The 18,451-nt window shown below is 49.2% G+C and overlaps 4 protein-coding genes across 4 annotated transcripts; 3 read left to right on the plus strand and 1 right to left on the minus strand.

Moving 5' to 3' along the window:
• Positions 1–1,601: 1,601 nt before the first annotated feature.
• On the minus strand, positions 1,602–4,712 carry CDC5 (Cell cycle serine/threonine-protein kinase cdc5/MSD2; the record flags this gene model as incomplete). Its single annotated transcript, XM_064901814.1, has 1 exon — positions 1,602–4,712. The coding sequence occupies one exon, from the start codon at positions 4,710–4,712 to the stop codon at positions 1,602–1,604; it is 3,111 nt and encodes a 1,036-aa protein (XP_064751493.1).
• A 562-nt stretch (positions 4,713–5,274) lies between these two features.
• MYO1_3 (class II myosin) lies at positions 5,275–6,237 on the plus strand (the record flags this gene model as incomplete). The annotated part of the gene is made up of 2 exons (XM_064901815.1): positions 5,275–5,334; positions 5,389–6,237. 2 exons carry the CDS (start codon positions 5,275–5,277, stop codon positions 6,235–6,237), a joined length of 909 nt encoding a protein of 302 aa, XP_064751494.1.
• Positions 6,238–9,326: 3,089 nt separating this feature from the next.
• Positions 9,327–11,712, plus strand: LTR64_007498 (uncharacterized protein; the record flags this gene model as incomplete). The annotated part of the gene is made up of 2 exons (XM_064901816.1): positions 9,327–9,368; positions 9,490–11,712. 2 exons carry the CDS (start codon positions 9,327–9,329, stop codon positions 11,710–11,712), a joined length of 2,265 nt encoding a protein of 754 aa, XP_064751495.1.
• A 4,563-nt stretch (positions 11,713–16,275) lies between these two features.
• LTR64_007499 (uncharacterized protein) lies at positions 16,276–18,045 on the plus strand (the record flags this gene model as incomplete). The annotated part of the gene is made up of 3 exons (XM_064901817.1): positions 16,276–17,199; positions 17,254–17,343; positions 17,428–18,045. 3 exons carry the CDS (start codon positions 16,276–16,278, stop codon positions 18,043–18,045), a joined length of 1,632 nt encoding a protein of 543 aa, XP_064751496.1.
• Positions 18,046–18,451: the final 406 nt, after the last annotated feature.

Here is an 18,451-nt window from a genome sequence, read left to right on the forward strand (position 1 = left end):
AGCCAATCACGTATCAGCTTTGCTTTTCCGTCGTTCTTGCTTATTCGATGATAGCCCTGCTATGCCTTCCGCGAGCAGTTAATTGATCCCTACTGATAAGATACCCCCAGCCTCTTCTCGTATTAATGCTTTGTCCACAAAACTTTATTCGACTGCCAATGCTGAGCAGATGGGATCTGTCGCTTATCTTCAGTGCGCACATCTGGTCAGGTACCAGCGCGTCCCACCTGCGATTGACAGTAAACACTATCCCGGAGAACTCTAATGGTTAGCTACAAACTGCTTACAGAGCGGTAGTTGTATCCACCTGTCTGCCGTATAAGTTCGATACACGCCACCTGTACCACATGCAGCAACTTCGACCAAGCGAGATCCATCGAACCCTGTCTTTACCACTCTCGCCTAGACGTCGAGTAGTACTTCGTACGTCAACTGACCACCCCAGCAAACAAGTAAGTTCTCGCCCGTGTCTCGAGTCCAATCCTCTCACAGACCCTGACGAATAATCGTCGATATCCTTCCCTGCGGCATTCCTCGATCACATTAACAACCTACCAGGATGCTCATCTTAGTGCAAAGATAGTCCTACCTTTGTGAGTGAAATGATTGCTGGAACCAAGACATCTACCGACCTCGGCTGCACTCTTCGTCGCTCACTGCAGATACCGAAGCACGGCTCTGCTCGAACCTCTGGCAGGGTCACACTTTCCCGTGGTGAATTAAAATTCGTGATCAGGATATTCGACTTCTGGGGATACAACGTGGTGCATGGAGCCAAAGATGACTTCCTGTACTCTTCGAGCTTCTCGATCGACATCTAGAGCACTTTCTGGGCTTGGCTCGCGAGACACTGCTGTAAATCACCACATGCTGTACCTGCATTAACGAGCACTAATCCTAATCCTTCTGACTAACCCTTCGAGAATTACTCGTCGAACTTTGGAGTCCTTGGAGCTTAGTCCTTCAGAATACTCTAGCAAGGTGCTTGTGCATCGTCCTACCTCCCAAACGGGTTCAAGCTAACGCTTTTGAGAGTTATGTCCGTGCACGCCCGCAAGCACCTGCAGTAGAGGCACGCTATTTAGGTAAGCTAGCTGGATCACTCTTGGACCACAGGCGCCAGCTTATGTAGTACGAAGAGAAGCTGTTGCCAGCACGATCTCACTGCCCGGGAAGAGACGGCTTCGCACATACATCCAATCTCGATATGCAAGGCACACTGAACTCTCCGACATTCAGACTCATGGAGCCAGGCCCAGGAGAACCCAAGGCATTCCACAAAACCAGGACGTGGTCTACTCTCCTACTGCCAGGCAGGAATATACGTCTGAAGAAGCCGACCAATTGCTCGACGTATGCACGAAATAACAAGCTGATGAAGATTGACGCTTGCTCTGCCTCACACAATCTCGTCTGATTCACTCGTGGTTCTTGATCAATGTCCAACACGCTCTCATTTATGTATGCTTACAATCTTTGCATTAACCAGAAACGCTGTTCAATGCTGCCATACCTCCCATGCATCCAATGTACTCCTTTTATGGCGAACCTGCAGAGGCCAACAGCTTCGTCTTTTTGAGCCACCAGTTCATCGTCATACTTCACTCGCTACTATCACCATTCGGTCGCCCGACCGTAACCCACTGCAACTTCGCCTTCTTTCCAGCACTACTCGAAGTCTCCCTGTCCTCCCTCTTCTCTTGCAACCCACTCCAACCTAATCTCTCCGCTCCCATCCAGCCTAATGCCCCCTCCTTGATCCAAATCCCTATTACCGCCTTGATCCAATCCAGCTTCTCAGCAACCTCATTTGTTCGCAGGATTTCGATCTCACTTCTCCTGAATCCATTGAGTCTTTGAATATCACTGAGGCGGAAGGTCTTCAGGTCGCGCCGTTCCAATGCTTCGTGTGTAATCTGCCCAAACTCTGCTAGATCCCTGGCGTCTCGTGGCTCGAGGTGTATGAGATCTACCATGACTTCGGCAGGTTCGTTGAGCTTGGTGTACGATTGGTAGATGACGATCTTTGTGTGATCTGGGAAGTTGAATTGAATGCCGCCATCAGCGAAACGCCACGCACCAACATTGCCCAGACGTTGGTAGAAGTGGATCAGGTGCCCGACGGCCTGGTCGTCTGATTGAGATATTGAAGTTGTGTCCGAAGAGGCTGAGATACTGCTCATCTGTTTGTGCATGTATTTGCCGAACTTGTCCAAGAGCCCAACTTCTTTGAGACGTTGGGATTCTGCTCCTTTCGAGCTTGCTAGAAGGGCGTTCGCTGCCGCTGATTGAGATCCGTGTCGTTCGATGTCGAGATGGAATTTTGATGCAGGTACGTCGAGCCGACGCATTGGCTCCGTCATGTCGATCTGTTCATAGAACTCGACGTCGGAGGCATTAGGGCTCTGAGGTACATATTGGTACTCTTTGCCTCTTGTTCTCAGCTCGGCATGTCGCTTTGCGTGACGGACGACTACGCATCCTGAAGCCTTGTTGTCCTCTTCTTTGGACTTCAGGACCATTCCCAACGAGCCATCCGTGAGCAGATATGCTATGCCGTGCTTTGTGGCGTAATCAACCCATTTCTCCACACGAGGATATGGTTGTGATGTCTGGAATGGTGTGTGGCTAGCTGAAGAATCCTTGGGAGTGCTCAGGGATGTATGCAGATCACGAAGAGAACGCATTACGTGAGTATGCGAAGTGCCGTGTACTCGAGTATGTCTGTCCTTGTCCTCAATCAGACGTGGTTTGAAGATTGTCCTTGGTGGTAAGGCTGGTGGATCGTCGAGGATCATGCCTTTTGCAAATTCGTTTTCTACTTCAGCGAGAGACACAGTTGTCATGGTCTTTACTTTCATGTCCACGTTAGTTGTCGGTTTTCGTACTGCCTTTCGAGGTTGATCCTCTGTTGAGCTTGTTGACATGACTGAAGCAGGTCTCTCTGGCCTTCTCTCCTGAGCTACGCTTCTCGGGCGAGGCAAGCCACGGGATCTCATTGTGCCAGTCTCCATATTTGGAGCTGGTTCTCGTGCTTTGTTCATATGTTCGGCGTCCATCTGCAGCTGATGGGACAGCTCGTTAAGCTGGTGCAGACGAGTGCTTGATCTTGTAGCCACTGGTTCATCTTTGCTTGCTTGCATCGAGCGCGTGCTAGCTGCTCGGATAGGGCGTGCTCGCAGAAAGCCTTTGGTATCTGCTGTTGGCTTCGCTGCCTTGATGTCTACCAACTCGTCCACAATCGGTGGTTTGGTGACAGTGGCACGGGCTGGAGCTGCTTGCTGTCTTTGTTGAGCTGCGAAACTCTGAAGAGGTCTTGCAGCTGATTGCAGCCGATCTGCACCAACCAAAGGTGGTCGATTAGATACACTAGATATAATATCTCGCGCATCCTCAATAGGTTTCTTGCTCCTAGGCCGTGCTGCTGCTGCCTTTTGGAAGGCCGGTCGTTGAGGCTCGGGATCAGTGAATTGGCGGTAAAGGACACCTTCTGGCAAAGGAGTGACTGGAGCACATCCTTTTCTGTTCTCGGCTTCAATCTCGACCAGCGCTGATATTAGACCTTTTTGCCCTGTTGGTGGTCTGCACTTTCCGTCAGATAATCTGCCAACACCACTCTCACTGCAGATAGTAGCATGATCGGCGCCATATCCGGGCTTCACCCTGTCTCCTCTAGGTTCTGCCTCCAGTAGCCATATCGGCTTAGCTCTCATATTTGCTCGTTCCAGCACGTCGGCGATTGTGCCATTCTTGAAGAAGCCGTATTCCACCAAGTCATCCATCTCTGGTCTGTCGGTAGCAACCAGATTTAGGCAGGCGGCGACAAACTCTTTCGCCTCGTCTGGAATGAAGTTCTTGCTGTCGAGCTTCCACTCGTAATCTAGATTTTTCAGCTTTGAGTATATTTCTTGTTGTGTTTTCGACTGGAAGGGAGGCGTGCCCATGAGCATGGCGTAACATATGATGCCAATGGCCCAGACGTCGACCTTGCTGTCATGCCCCCGTACTCCTGACTTGCTCAAAATCTCAGGAGCAATATAGTTGGGTGTACCACAGAGGGTTGTTCTCCGATCTTGGTCGTCCGCCAATACAGCTGCCAACCCAAAATCACCAATCTTGATATTCATGTTGGAATCCAGGAAGATGTTGCCCATCTTCAAGTCTCGGTGGATGACGTTTCGTTTATGCATATATTTGACACCGCCACATATCTGGATGGTGAAGCGCCTGACTTCCGGTAAGCTCAAGCACGATCTCGCCTTGACCATATCTGTCAAACTGCCATTATCACACAATTCCAGCACAACATAAGTATGTCCTTCTAAGGAGAATGCCCGGTAAAATTCGACTATGTTGGGATGCACCATTTTTGCGTGTATTTGCATCTCTGTGCGAAATTTCTCCATCATCTTTTTTTGCTCAACCTTGGCCTTAACTACTTTCAGGGCAAACACCTCGCCTGTACTTTGAGTGCGACCTTCGAAACATACTGCGAACCCTCCTTTGCCCAGCTTCTTTCCAACAACATAAGTCTGTGCCGAATCACCAGGCTCTGTCACCGTTACAGGTGGACGCCATTTATCGTCTATACGATCTGGGTTTGAAGGCTTTTCTTGAGGTTTGGGTTGAGGGTCTTTGGTCGATTTTTGCATTGCTGGCCTGGGCCTGACTGGGACGTTGGCGGACCTGGGCGATAGCACTTGAACTTCCATGTGGGCTTTTCGAGATTGTGCTCGAATGGGGAGTGCGCGGTCTTGATCCAAAGTGTCAGCGACGCTGATAGTGTTGTGGTAGAGTTAGGATTGCAGTGTTGTCGACATGAGCGCTGCCACTGCGTCGGGATATGAATGCTGAATCTAAGCAGAAGCACTTGATATTGTCGTTTATTCAAGACCAGAGGTGCAAAGCCAAACAGCTGGGAAGTCTGATGCAAGGCTGGTCTCGTGCTCCGAGGACCAAAACGTTGTTGCTCAATTTGGAGAAGATGCGTGGTCGTGGTTGACATGACAACCGATACTATTAGCGTCGGCACATTGCGGGCCGCAGACAGTGGAAGCCATCAGCTTCAGGCAACCACTTCGCATCTTCACAGCGCTGGTACTGGTTTCAGCTCAATTTGAGCATTGTAAGGCCAGATGAAATGTACCATGCCTGTGATGGTAGATCTTGCGACATTGTGTATATACCTGGCCTGGTGAGAAGAATGTTGAGCTACATTCCTTTGCTAGCTGTATCTGCTGCATTTAAGCACGACCTGTGCCGTCTCGAGCAGCAATGTCACTAGCTCTGAAGTTCACCTCTCTTGCTGTTCGAACATTCTCAAAGCCCATTGCCGTTAGTCGACACTCAAATCTTATATTCAAGGGGAAGATCTAATCAACCCTCTAGAACTATATCAAGCGACAAGCCCGTGAACATCCTGGCTTTCGTGAGACATGTGTCTCTTTCGCTCAGGCCCTCCACAGGGTAGACATGCGTTGGCGTATCGGACTCCTACAAGATGCAGCGGTCTACGAACGACAAGCAGCCCGAGATGCCGCCAAACGCGAGGCTGAGCGGAAGAAGGCAGAAACTCCGACTGTGAAGACGGAAGCTGAAACGAAGGCTGAAGAAGAGGCAGTCGGTCGAGAGAAAGTGCAAGAGGAGAAGGAGAAACACCCGCCCAAACCGAAGATCAAGCCGCTGAGCGAAACGAAGGCCATCGAGACTGGTGCGACATTCATCAGCGAGACCTTCCTTTTTGGAGTCGCGGTGAGTCTGCTACTATTCGAGTCGTGGAGAAGTGGTCGGAAAGAACAAAACAGACGTGATAGAGTTCAGGAGCAGCTAAGTGACCTTGAGGAGGAGAACAAAGCGGCCAGAGCGGCACTGATCGAGCTGGAAAGAGAAGTGTTGAGACTGCGCGCGAAGGAAAAGGGTGTAAGCACTGCTGAGTTGGCGAAGAGCAAGAAGATATTGCCTGCCGAAGTATACGAAATGGTACAAGAGGACAAGGCGGATGGTGCGGCTCCTGAAAAATCGAAAAGTTGGTTCTCGAGCATAACTACTGCTTTCTCGAGGGAAGAAGCCCCGGATGAAGAGGCAAAACAAGCACTCGCAACTAATTCCCCTGGGCCTGCGGAGAAACTTCTCCAGCAAGCCGATAAAGCTCTGGACGACAAACGAAAGCAGCGAGAAGCAGCAGAAACCAAAGAAGGCGCCAGCCAACCTCCAAATGGGCCATCACAGAAGCCATGAGCTGTGCCCGACTTGAACAACAAACACACCTCCCCTCATTGGATCTGTTTACCGCTCTGCGATTACACCGAAATGACATACGACCCCATATTTGTGTATAAAAAGCTACCAATTTTGACTCCCCTCAATACATACGAAGACTTGTACATTACCAGCAAAGCGTTTAGATACAACGGATTTTATAACAATATTTCTGCACTCAAGAAAATACTGGCAAGACGACTAACAAGACGAACAAGCAGGCCACGACGATGCCACGGCTTGATGCAGCAGTTACAAAGGGCTTCCTCAATTCGGACCAGGCCCGAAACTCTTCAAGAGGATGAACATGGTGCTTGTCAGGAATAGGATTGCGAGCCTCGTTGAATTTTGAGCACGGGACGAAACACCAGATGATCGACCACGAGAACTCCATCTATGGTCCAGAATGTTGCTGGCAGCAGTCCAGTCAATGTTGATCATTTATTACAAGACATTACCTAGCACACAACACAGTTCTGGACCATTTTTAAGTACTTGTACACACAGACAGATTGTTATCTATGGAAAATTGGACATGCATTGCCAATTGGTGTTCTGGACGATCTAAAACCGCACCACTGAGGGAGTGGATAGCACGAACAAAGTTTGAATCAACAATTTCGTCTAGGAGCTAGATCTGAAGCATACGCCAAGGCTGGATTTTCTCGAATTCGCCAAGTATACGTTCGAATCAGCCAGCGACTCATACGAGCGGTGAGTGACTTCAAGCATATGGCCTGTTCTGCGGTCATGTGCGACAAAACTCGTAGCCGAAACCTGGCTGCAACGTGAAATCTGGGAACATCACTTCGAGCAAGACTGGGGTGGAAAGCGTGGGGTCGTGGCCGAAATAACGCTAGAGGTTTGTCCCGCTTCGAATTTCGCAGGCATACTTCGTATTGCAAAAACATGTGATACGTACTGGAAATCAGCACGAGCTCTCACCGTTTGTGTAGACGTGATGGGGTCTGAAGGGAAGCTTGAAACCATCACTCCCGCGGAGTCTCGTGAAGCAGAAGTGGTAATATCCAGGACAGAACAGTGTCGAAGCGTGTAGTTCATCGGAACCCTCGACACTCCATGGTCAGCCTTATCTGGTTCGTTACTGGAGTTCGCGTTGCAAGTATCTCCTACAAGGAACGATGCTTAGCAAAGGTAGTGACTATCAAACTGCTGGAAAGAAAGATTAAAGGCACTACCAATGATCTACCGATGACTATCTTTTTAGATGTGTAACATGCTGTTTCGCAATCGCTTACCACTGGTTCATGCAAGACAAGGTCCACGACGCTTCTGACCTGCTGCATTAGCAAAGCGTCACATTATTGACGCACGTCCAGTGGGGTCTACACCTATGCAGTTATGCAGGCTTCTGCATCTTTGTTACTGAAGGACTGCATAAAGATTTTCGAGGATAGCAGGAAGTGGGCTCCCAAGTAAGATCTGTTACTGCAAGTACTATTGCGTGTGGACGCTGCACAGCAGGCCATCTGCAATACATTACACTGCAATCCACGACCATATTTCCAGGCACATATGGATTATCGAAGGTGAAACTGCAGGGCTTGTCCGAGTTCTGTGCTGTGGTCAGGAATCAGAAAAGCTCGGACATCTCCCTCGAGATCATGCTATGTCAGCCATACGTAAAAACGGGTTGAGCCGTGGTCATGCTGCTGGCTGCGACCTCTAGTCTGATTGGAGACATTGGTATTGTACAAGTGGTATGCACATCATCCGCCGCTACTACACATCTGATAGGTGTGCAGTACACCATCCTGACGTGGTGATCCGAGCACACTGCGGATAGCCAGTTGTGAGATACTCTCAGATGATCGTGGAACTCTTGGTCTTGTCGTGTAGCAAGTCTCCAAGCGTCGTCTGACTTAGTCACAGCTTGTGACAAGATCATAAACGTCAACACTGTATATCATGTGTGCGTAGGACGATTTCGTGACGTTGACGTTGCTTCGAGCATCGTCTCGAGTATTGAGCTCCAGGTCGGCTAACGAATCCTATCCTTCTGAAGCAATGAGAAGTTTCCCATGCAACTGAAGAAGCGTTCACAGCGCTTGCGCAAGACTTCCAGGATCGCCGCAGCTAAGGAACACTAAAACAAAATAATGGAGACAGAAATGCACTGAAGGTGGGATGGTGTTCTTTCGAGGCCGAACATCTCTGATGAATCTCGCATAGCAGGAAGTCGTGGCAGAATAATCTTCGTAGTAATGACACAGCAGAACACGCTGATAGACACGTATATCGCGAAGTCCTATTTGTAATGACTGACACATCGAGAGATTACAACTCGAAGTAGCGACCCTATCGGTTACAGGCACTTGCTTAGCTTCCTTGCCCCCATGCCTGTCATGGATGTCGCGATCAGCACCAGAGCGCCATGAGTGGACAACAAAGCTGCCCACCTGCTTCTCAAGCGTGTCCTTCAGTTGACTCGCAGTTCGCAGGCGCCATTGAGATGCAGCGGCTCAATCACACTCTTCATCTGGCTGCTCCTTTCCATTGCATGTTCTTCGAACAAACGACCCATCAACCTATGCGCCATTCTTTCTATTTCATCCGAGTACAGTCTCTTGCCTTAATCCAGTAGCACAGTCGAATTTCCACAATTGTACTGGTGTTTCATCTTCTCATCTACCACATCTCACTGTCCTTCCTTTGAGCAGTCGGTCCTTTCAGAAGTGTTGGTTGTGCTTGTTACCACTCCCCTACGACGAGAAATGCTATAGCTTGGCTGAGTCGTCTTCCTCAACAGAGACAGGACTAGAAACTTGCTACAACCCACGTGGTCAAATCAAAGAAAGCACTCAGATCTTAAGAGATAGGGTTTAGAGCAAACGGACTAGCAAAACCATCGAGGGTCGTATTGTGTGTTTCTGAGCAGGCAGAGATGCCTTCACCATGTCCTCGAAGATTGTGCTAAGCAATCCGTGTATACTTGTGATATAATTTGGTATTAGTGTAAGGAAGACCTAGGTCTGCTCTCGAGTTGCCTCGATCAGATCAGTTTCCTTCAGAGGGACCATCGGTGTACTGCCAGACGCTTACAGGAGATGGAATCCCTGCAGTCTCAGGATGCGCAGCCTTTCGTGCGGGTATGTGATCGTCCAGCCGCCTGAAGGCTCGAGGCAGTATGCGAACAAAGGCTAATGTCATGTGCAGGCAGTGGCACAATATATCAGACAGCATGAGAAGGCTCTCGCTAACAGCCTACAGCTGACTGTCCAACGTCGAAAACCATCTGGCAGTGAGCCTATACCAGCCTCTCCTCCGAATCCTAGCACAACGAACCCATCCTCAACCAGTGCCCTGGCCGCGGCCCTATCTTTCGCAGGACTAAACTTCAAATCTCATAGTGTGAAGTCTGCACAATTGACTCTGACACCCCACCATCTTTTTGTACTCCTTTCGCGGATTGAGGAGCTGGATGTGGACATTGGACCTATGAATGTACGCGTTGAAAGCATACATAACGATTCGTCCCCTGCCAACTACGTTTCCTTTCTCCAGAGCCACAATCCCTCCAAAGGTCGTAGTGATGCAGATTCCATCCACTCTGTATCGAGTGTGCGAAGTGTCATGTCTAACATGAGCGCTTTGTGGTCAGGTATAGGTCTTTCTGCAGGCTCAAAGAGTGAAAAAGCACGTTTGGCCCTAGAACACGACCTCAAATATGTCTATGGTGCATTTACCAAACTGCCCTCACTCCGACTCACTCCTGACCATCGAACCCCGCTAATCAAGGGTTACGAACAGTTTCCCTTTGACACTGCCGTTCCTCTGTTTGCCTTCAAGAACGTCCAACAGCTGGAAATTATTGATCTTGATTTTCGAAGCTTTCATGGCTGGGATCGTTTGGCGGAACAACTTTGCCTACTCACAATCAAACGAGGAAATCTTGACGATCCACTTGATCTTCTCGAGAACATTGTGCTTGACGATGCCGAGAAGCGTAGACGAAGGTCGAATCGTTGGCAAGGTACACCGTCAACACCCTCATGGTCGATGCCATCGACCCCTCAAACAGAATATGCTGGTTCCCACTCAGATCCAGGTTCGCCGCAACAAAATAGCCCGGGCACCTCGCCACAGGTCAATGACAAGAAAGGCGAGTACGTGACCGGATCACCTCCACTGAAGTTGAAGAATAGGAGTCAGACCTTTGTTGAAGGCACTTCTCCCAAACGGCCGACACCCATGCGACCTGCAACCTCCTACCGTCACAATCGAACATATTCCTACAAAGTCAAGCGATCCGGTTCAGGTGGCTCGGGCGACCACACAACCACACCTTCTCGTTCTGATGGAGTAGGCAAACCTAATCCGAATGTTTTGCCTGCCTCAAAGTGGCAGAGGCTCGTCTACTTGTCTTTGGCTGATAATGGTATCACATCGCTACCGCCACGAAGTATTCAGGCTATCGCACCATCGCTAAGGTCGTTTAATTTGTCCTCGAACCTCTTTACAGAAATACCCGAAAGTCTATCGACCTTGTCACGGCTCGTGTCACTGGACTTGTCTAATTGCATGCTCGAGTCTTTGAGGAACCTTACAGCTCACCCTCTGCCAGGTCTTGTCACACTAAAGTTGAAGTCCAATCGACTACAGTCCCTGTCAGGTATCGAGCAATTGCTCTCCCTGGAAAATCTAAACGTTCAGGACAATAAAATTTCCGACCCAGATGAAGCTGCTCGCCTTACCCAGATGTCTAAGTTCAAGAGATTGTGGATTAAGTACAACCCATTAACCAAGGCTTTTCCTGACTACCGCGTTCGCATACTAAGTCACTTCCGAAAAGTTCCAGGATTTGTCGATGATGTGGTCATCGATGAGCAGCCTGCCACTTACACCGAGCGCAAGCAGCTGATAGAGCGGGCTTCAAGTGTCAAACAACATATTCTCCACAGGGAGGAGGTCCCAGAAGCAAAGGTTGTCCTTGTCCAGGAGACGCCTGATACAACAACCGTGGTGGATGTTAATAAGAGGTTATTAAACAACACAATACAGCGAACATCTTCGAGTGCATCGACAAGACCTAAAAGAAGTCAAAGGCGTCGCATCGTTGATCTTTCTGAGAACGAGTCTACGTCAGTACGGCAATCTATTCTTGATACTGCAGGGACAACCATGGAAATACACCCAGCCCTAACGTCGCAAACAACGACACATCTGACCGAACCGGCTTTACCATTACCATCACCATACCCCGACACAATCGATAGTGACGCAGCTGAGGAGCACGACTACAAACTCAAGGTCGAGGAACTGCGTCTGAAATTTGGCAATACCTGGCTAAGTGCTCTTGACGAGCACAAGCAGGCTCACTGGCAGTCTGACAGTGATTTGCCAACATTGTCCTCGATACATCCGCCCCCACCACAACTACACCACTACCAGTCGAGTCCTTCTGTTGTCGGTGTTGGTGGAATCATGCTCTGAGCTATTCAGGATTATGCATTGATTCCTTAATGCTGTAATTCGTTGCTGGAAAAGTAGTACGGCTTGATTTCAGCGTGTCCATGTTGAGATCATATTGTGATTGATACCCCACTTTTTGCTCGTTCTCAGTTAGGAGTCTATACAGTTTATTCGAGATTACCACGCTGGTAATTGTTGTGATCATGAGGTTTATTGCTTGACGACATTTGCTGAATGGTTTAGACGAGTGGGAAAATGTGGAGTCGTCTTGGTTGCTTGTTGATCACGATCTCATGCATGAAATGTTTGTGGGTTTGAAACGCAGCTGTGAAGCATAGATACAGGGTTCTCACAGGGTATATAGAAAACATTGCTGGTATCGGGGGATACTCTGAAATGCATAGTGTATTCGACCGATGACTCTCTCCCGGTGTATGGCAGTGTCTCCCTTCCCACAATATTGAGTAGTTAAGTTAAGGCAAGTGCGATCAAGGTCGTGCATGAGACCTAGACAGAACACAATACTTCGATGGATCCTTCAGCTTCGGTCTTCCTCGTAGTATTTGCAACGTGTCCAAATATACATATCTCTGGACATCGCTGTGCTTGCATCTGACTGCGACATCTGAGCTTCAATCCTGCAACCAAGTCCAGACAGTATACATACGGTGGTCTCGTTGGACCACGACTATGTCCACCACTGAACCATGACCTGAACACTCTTCGTTCGACATAGGTAACACGAGGTAAAAGGCACGTGGGCAGCACGCCCGCAGACAAATCTGGAAAATACACGATGTATTCATCTGTCTTTCTTGACATCCGTCTCTTCTTCAATCCTGTCAAAGGACCATCCGTTCAAATATCCTGTCCCTACTGTCAGATACGTTGCAAATCCCAGCCAAGCAAGATACGGAACGAGACAGTATGTTGCTGTCTTGTCGACTCGATTCCAGATATAAGTTAGGTATCCCACGGTTCCTGTGAGTGCCACGATATCGACCAGAGCTTCAACTGGTCTTCCGAGCCCGAAGAAGAGTGGCATAAAGAGCTGATTGAGAGCTAGCTGGATGGTGTATAGTGTTGCGCCTCGTCTTGTGTCTTCTACTACTCTTGGGTTCAGGCTGGCCATGCCGTTTGTATAAGCAGAGTACGAAGCATATCCCATGCCGGCGAAGAGTATCGTCCACACGGGGCCAAATAAATAGGGTGGTGGCCTCAGTGGTGGCTGCTTCAAAGCTGCATACTTGCGCTGAACGTCTTTGCGGAAGGTTTTTCGTTCGGGGTTGGGTGCGTCGGATATTGACTTCAATTTGTTACCGCCTGGCTGAGACAACAGACCTTGGCCGAGACCGAGCGTTACCGGGAGGAGTATCGAAAGGGCAGGGCTATTGAATATCGCTTCGGGCAGCGTGAGCGACGGAATGTATGACATGCTGCAGAGCTGATGGAGGAGAGACTAGTAGAGAACTGAGAAGGAAATACGATAGCAAGGCCAAGATCGACAGCGTTCTCCAGGTATTCAGACAATGTGCAAAAGCAATAGAGACCAGATGGTCATTGGCCTGATATTTCAGAAGTGAGTTGGGGTTGGTGCGTCAACTTCACACCCGAGTCGGGAATTACTTATGCGGAGAAGTCTTCATCCGGTCAATAAAAGATCAAGACTGAGTCAGCACGACTTTGGATTTTTTAAACGAGGAGCATGCCGGTTAGTCGGAGTGGTGACTTCGTTCAAAGACAAGTCATCGACGAACAATCGCTGGCACGGTGTGAAGTAGTCAACTAATAAAAACGACGTCACGTCCGGTACTGATAGCCAAGTATCCAGCTCAAGCATAGCTGGTTGGCAGGTACAAAAACATCAATGGAACCCAAGGCACTGCTTGCTAAGGTACAAGAGATCGATACTCTCTCTGAACGATGCCCTCTATGAACCAACACCAAACACCTTCGATGCTGATTTAGCGACCGACGGCTATTTCTAACTCCCTCAGACACGAAAGTTGATATCCGAGCGAGGTTGTCATCTACCCGTAACGACAACACCCGGTGCAGTCCATTTCTCGTGGCACTTGAAGCAGAATGCATTTGCACTAACGAGAGAGCTTAAGGGCCTCTGAGGTTCCAGGGTCGCAGACCTAACAACGAAGTATAGTCACACTCCTCGATACGGACTCAGAGGGCGAAATGATAACGAGGATTCTGGCACAACGATAACCGAGCTTATCCAGAAGTTCACAATTGGGCAGAAGTTCTGAAGAATACTTGTACTTATTCTCTAGGATGTACTCTTGCGGGTTCAGAAGGCCACCCGATGTCAGAGACCGTCATCTTGTCAAAGGGTGTCTTGGTGCCATGATTCGCGACGTTGTTTGACTCGATGACCTTGCTCAATGACCTGTCTGAACCTTCAGTGGTGTCTGGTGCCCGCTGTCTTCTTACCTTCAGTAGCAACGACTGTTTCACATTTGGTCGTTGCCTAGTGCGCACGAGGATGAGTTTCCGACAGCTACAATCGAGCGGCTGAAAAGTTATCAGGATGTGGCCTCCAGACAAGACGCACGAAAATGAGTTGTCACCAGGGGTGGTTGAGTAAAGAGGACCAGCAAGTAGTCGTTACCGACGAAGTCGATCTTTCTATGTCATTGAACAGGAATCAAACTCAAGGCAAGGAAATCGTTCCCGTGTGTGAGCTTGACACAAGCCTGCCATCGATCTGTTTGCGATGACACAGCTCCAGGGTGCTGCATAATAGTGATGCTGTCTGGGGCGTTCTCCATTTTGAGGAGCCCATACCGGAAATGGCAGTTCCAGCTGGGATTCCGCGTGGTCGTCACCACATCTTTTCGTGCCAGGTTCGCAAGGTTATTGAGATCCGATCGGGTCGAATGCAGGGTTGCACACGTCGGTGTTGACAAGGTACCGATATACCGTTTCGTGCTACATTCTTTACAAGCTCGAGGCCATAACCTGGTCTGATATTCGACTGATGATGAGTCGACTCAATCGCGCATTGTCTGAAGCTGCACATCCACCGTGACACACAGAATTGATAGTGCTCTGATTTGCAGCTGTCGTGTTCAAGGTTAGACTCAATAGTATTTTGGCACGTCCCGGTCAGCAAAAGTGTCGGGGTTAACACAGCAAAATTGTGGGCGTGCCCTCGACACTTTTCTTGGCTGGGACGTGGCTGGCTGTTCACCGAGAGACAACCTTACTGAACCTGAGGTATTAGTCTTGGTGCAGGTGCTCGACAGGATCCCAAACAGGCAAGCTTCACGTGCAAGTAAAGATAACAATGCTTCTATGTACCAGACAAGTAACAGGGACGATCAATGTCCAACACATGCAGCAATACGAGTCTTGCGGGGTTTGGTTCAAGGATGTTCACTGTGAACCAAGCATCTTTGGTTACGACGCTTTTACCAACTCGAGATCTGACTCTTCTGGATTCGTGCTTCATTTGCACAGTCTTGACAATTTTCGTGATCATTATGGCTGGAAACGGGAGCTCGACAGTTCTGCTTCGTTGCACTTGTATTCGCATGATGTCAAGCCGGAAGATTTGTTGCAAGAAAAACGTACTTGATAGTGACTCTGAAGAAGCCCAGGCATGAATCAGCCATCGGACTTTCAAGCTTGGAGCTACTCGAGTACGTGGAGACAACACGAAGAGTGGATCTGCAAAGACTCCGGTAGCACTGATCTCATGGCCAGTGCCGGGAATTGCGATTTCAGTGGATCGGCTAGGTAAATGACGGAAGCTTATCGTCCTTCCCCAGGCCTTGTCGCTATGCGCCTAGATCGTAGATGTGATAGGATCTCAACGCATTCAAGTTGCTTTGCTACAGCTGAACAGACCTGCCCATCCAAGCAGATATGTACTAAAAACTGTGGCGTCGACGTTCTTCGCTGAACTTGTTGCGTATCTCTGCTCGCTCCTGCCCCCTGCGCTCTTATATTCTGAACAGAGGAAGCGACCTCCCTACGCACCTGCCACGAGCCTGTTCCACCCCAGCACGTCCACCTCTTGCTTACCTAAAGTCTGGAGCGTTAACCTCCGATATCACAGCATGCGGCATTAACCTAGCCTGCACTGGCATCCCTTGCGACATGAAATCCAGGAACGACAACTTTTCAGAAGCTGGAAGGACAGGTAGCTTGCAGAGACGAGTCCATGGTCGCGTCACCAAGGACGATATACGCTCTGCTGGCCTGAGACGCTGGAATGGCCGATCCAGAATAACGACAGACTGGTTCAATTTGTTCCATGTATACTACCTCTGATACTGCTTGCGAGACTCGTCTAACGCGTCCCAGGAACCTGAATTATTCTTCCCCACTGGCGATCTGCTCGTCTATCTGCGCCATCCAGGGCAGTCAAGCAGAGGTCCAGCCTTTCGAGTGCACGCCAAAGTCCTCGAAACACGTGGGTTCCAGTCCTTACTCACTCAAGCCATCACCCGTCCAGCTTCTTTCCAGACGACTACAAAATGCTTATTGAAATCTTGTCCTGGCTGTGACAAGCACGCCATAATAGCGGAGCTATATATTCCTGCCCCCTACGGTACAGATTTGGACATGGCGTTCGACCATTTCCTGACCACGAGGAACGTGTTTGCTTGGCTATACAATGTTCCTCTAGCAGGACGTTCGTTGGGTACATCTCTCGTGGCTCTGAAAGAAAGGCTCGACGAATATCGACCTTGTTCTGACGGCATACAAAACAAGAAAGAGCTCCTGGAATTTGCCTCCTCTCAAAAGTACTTGGACTTTTTTGAATGTGAGGACCACGCCATGGCGGCTCTGCTTCTGGCAGAAAACTTGCGCTTGGAGGATATGTGGATCGATGCATTCGTTCATACTGTCGGAATGAGTCACCGAGACATTCACTCTTCGCTCGAGTACCACTCTCTCAGTCCCATCACCAAATCCTTGATCCTCGAGTCGCGAATTGAAATGGATGTCAGAATTGCCCGGGCAAGCGTATCTATCGAGACTTTCTTCGGCGATGATCTGTCCGGCAATTTTCTGGGATTGTCTGAAGTGGCACGAGACCACTTTGACCGCTTCCGATCGTTCTTGCACGCCTTCTATATCGATCGATATGGCTTCTGGCCACCCGCGGGATTCAGCTCCGAAGCTGCTCGCTACAAAATTTATGCTGTGCTATACACCGATTTTCGTAACCTTTATCACCACCTCGTTGACCCTGAGTCCTCCTCTTCCGCTGAAGCTCAAGTCTCAAACGCAGGCGGTATCTGCGTTCTCCAAAACATTGAATGCTTCGACAACAGACACGGCTTCAAAACACTACCCCGGCCATTACCACAGCTTCCGCAAGAACCAACAGATTCATTGAAACCCCCGACAACTCTTAGCAGACGAAAGTCCTGGAATCCCGTCACGCAGAAGAAAATCGACAAGGAGAACAAACAGACACAAAGAAAACAAGCCTTGATCGATGCTTCGAATCGAGATCTATTTCTGATGGACTGTCAATTAGTAAGAATGTACTCTGAATTTGAATGCAACTCAGTCATGGACTGTCTTGAGCAGGTTCCATGGGTCGACGGTCGCAAGACCCGTTTCTTGTTGGTTTACGCCATCCTGCAGACCTTGATCTCGATTATGGCAGTGCCGGAGCACGTACGCAGCAAAGAAGGACTAACTTATTCTTTATGCTGTCATGTTCCAGTAAGGCTTCCGTGGATGTTGGAGGCGTTAACACAGGATCCGGCACAGGCATCACCCCAAGAGATCGTACCTGACATCGACTATATCCATACAAATCTATCAACTACCAATCTCGACTCGAGGGCCAAAGAACGTCGCCTCACAATGCCAGCAAACCCTTTGAGCTCTCTTTCACGATCATCGTCCATGCGTCGTGTAACTTCCCTCAAACGCCTGCTTAGTAGACGCTCTACAACGACATCAGAAGAACCTCCAGTGCCTGCTTTGCACTGTGAAATACTTGTCCAAGGGTATGGCAATGGCTTACACAGTCAAAGCACGACGACCTTGCCTACCAGGGGCAAGACGGAAAAGCGTAAATCCTTAACACCAAGCATGGTGCTCGATGACGATATCTTCTCAAAACGAAGTCAACACATGCCACACAGCAGTGAGTATGGCATTCCTTCTCTGTCACCCACCAGCAGTGCATCTGTGTCACGAGAGACGTCCAATGCGTCCTCCATTAGTACGAAAACAAAGTCTACCGTGGACACTGACGACCTACCAATACCTAGTGACGACAGAAATACGATTGGTCAACCTGGCAAGATGCAACAGCTCGCCCTTGGACGAAAGTCAGACGATGCCTACGTGTGGCTTTCACAAGTATGAAAACCACTGCGTATCATTGCAAAACAATACAGGTCAACCAACCCGGTCGATGAGCGGCAACCACGGCGATATAAGAGGAAGTGACTAAGCCTCCTCACTGTGATCCTAGAGGCAAAGCAGTCAGGATATTTCTTGACGTCCTCTTTACCAGCAAGGCTCTCCACATCCTTCCTCCCCTAATCGATATTTAAATAGGCGCTAAAGACGCACCTCATTTCCGTCATAACAGCTGCTGCTCCGATCCTCTTTATTTGACAACAGAACTATAGCAGATCAATGCGCGAGGTGGAGGCAATTGTGTACAGGGATATATACCCGGGCGCGAGGTTCCTACAAGCACAGACCACGATGTAGATTGGAATTGAAATGGCTGGACTCTGATAGCGATTATGTAGGGCCAAGAGCC

The sequence above is a fragment of the Lithohypha guttulata genome (genome assembly GCF_036872675.1).
Source record: "Lithohypha guttulata strain CCFEE 5908 chromosome Unknown scaffold_6, whole genome shotgun sequence".
Taxonomy (NCBI): domain Eukaryota; kingdom Fungi; phylum Ascomycota; class Eurotiomycetes; order Chaetothyriales; family Trichomeriaceae; genus Lithohypha; species Lithohypha guttulata.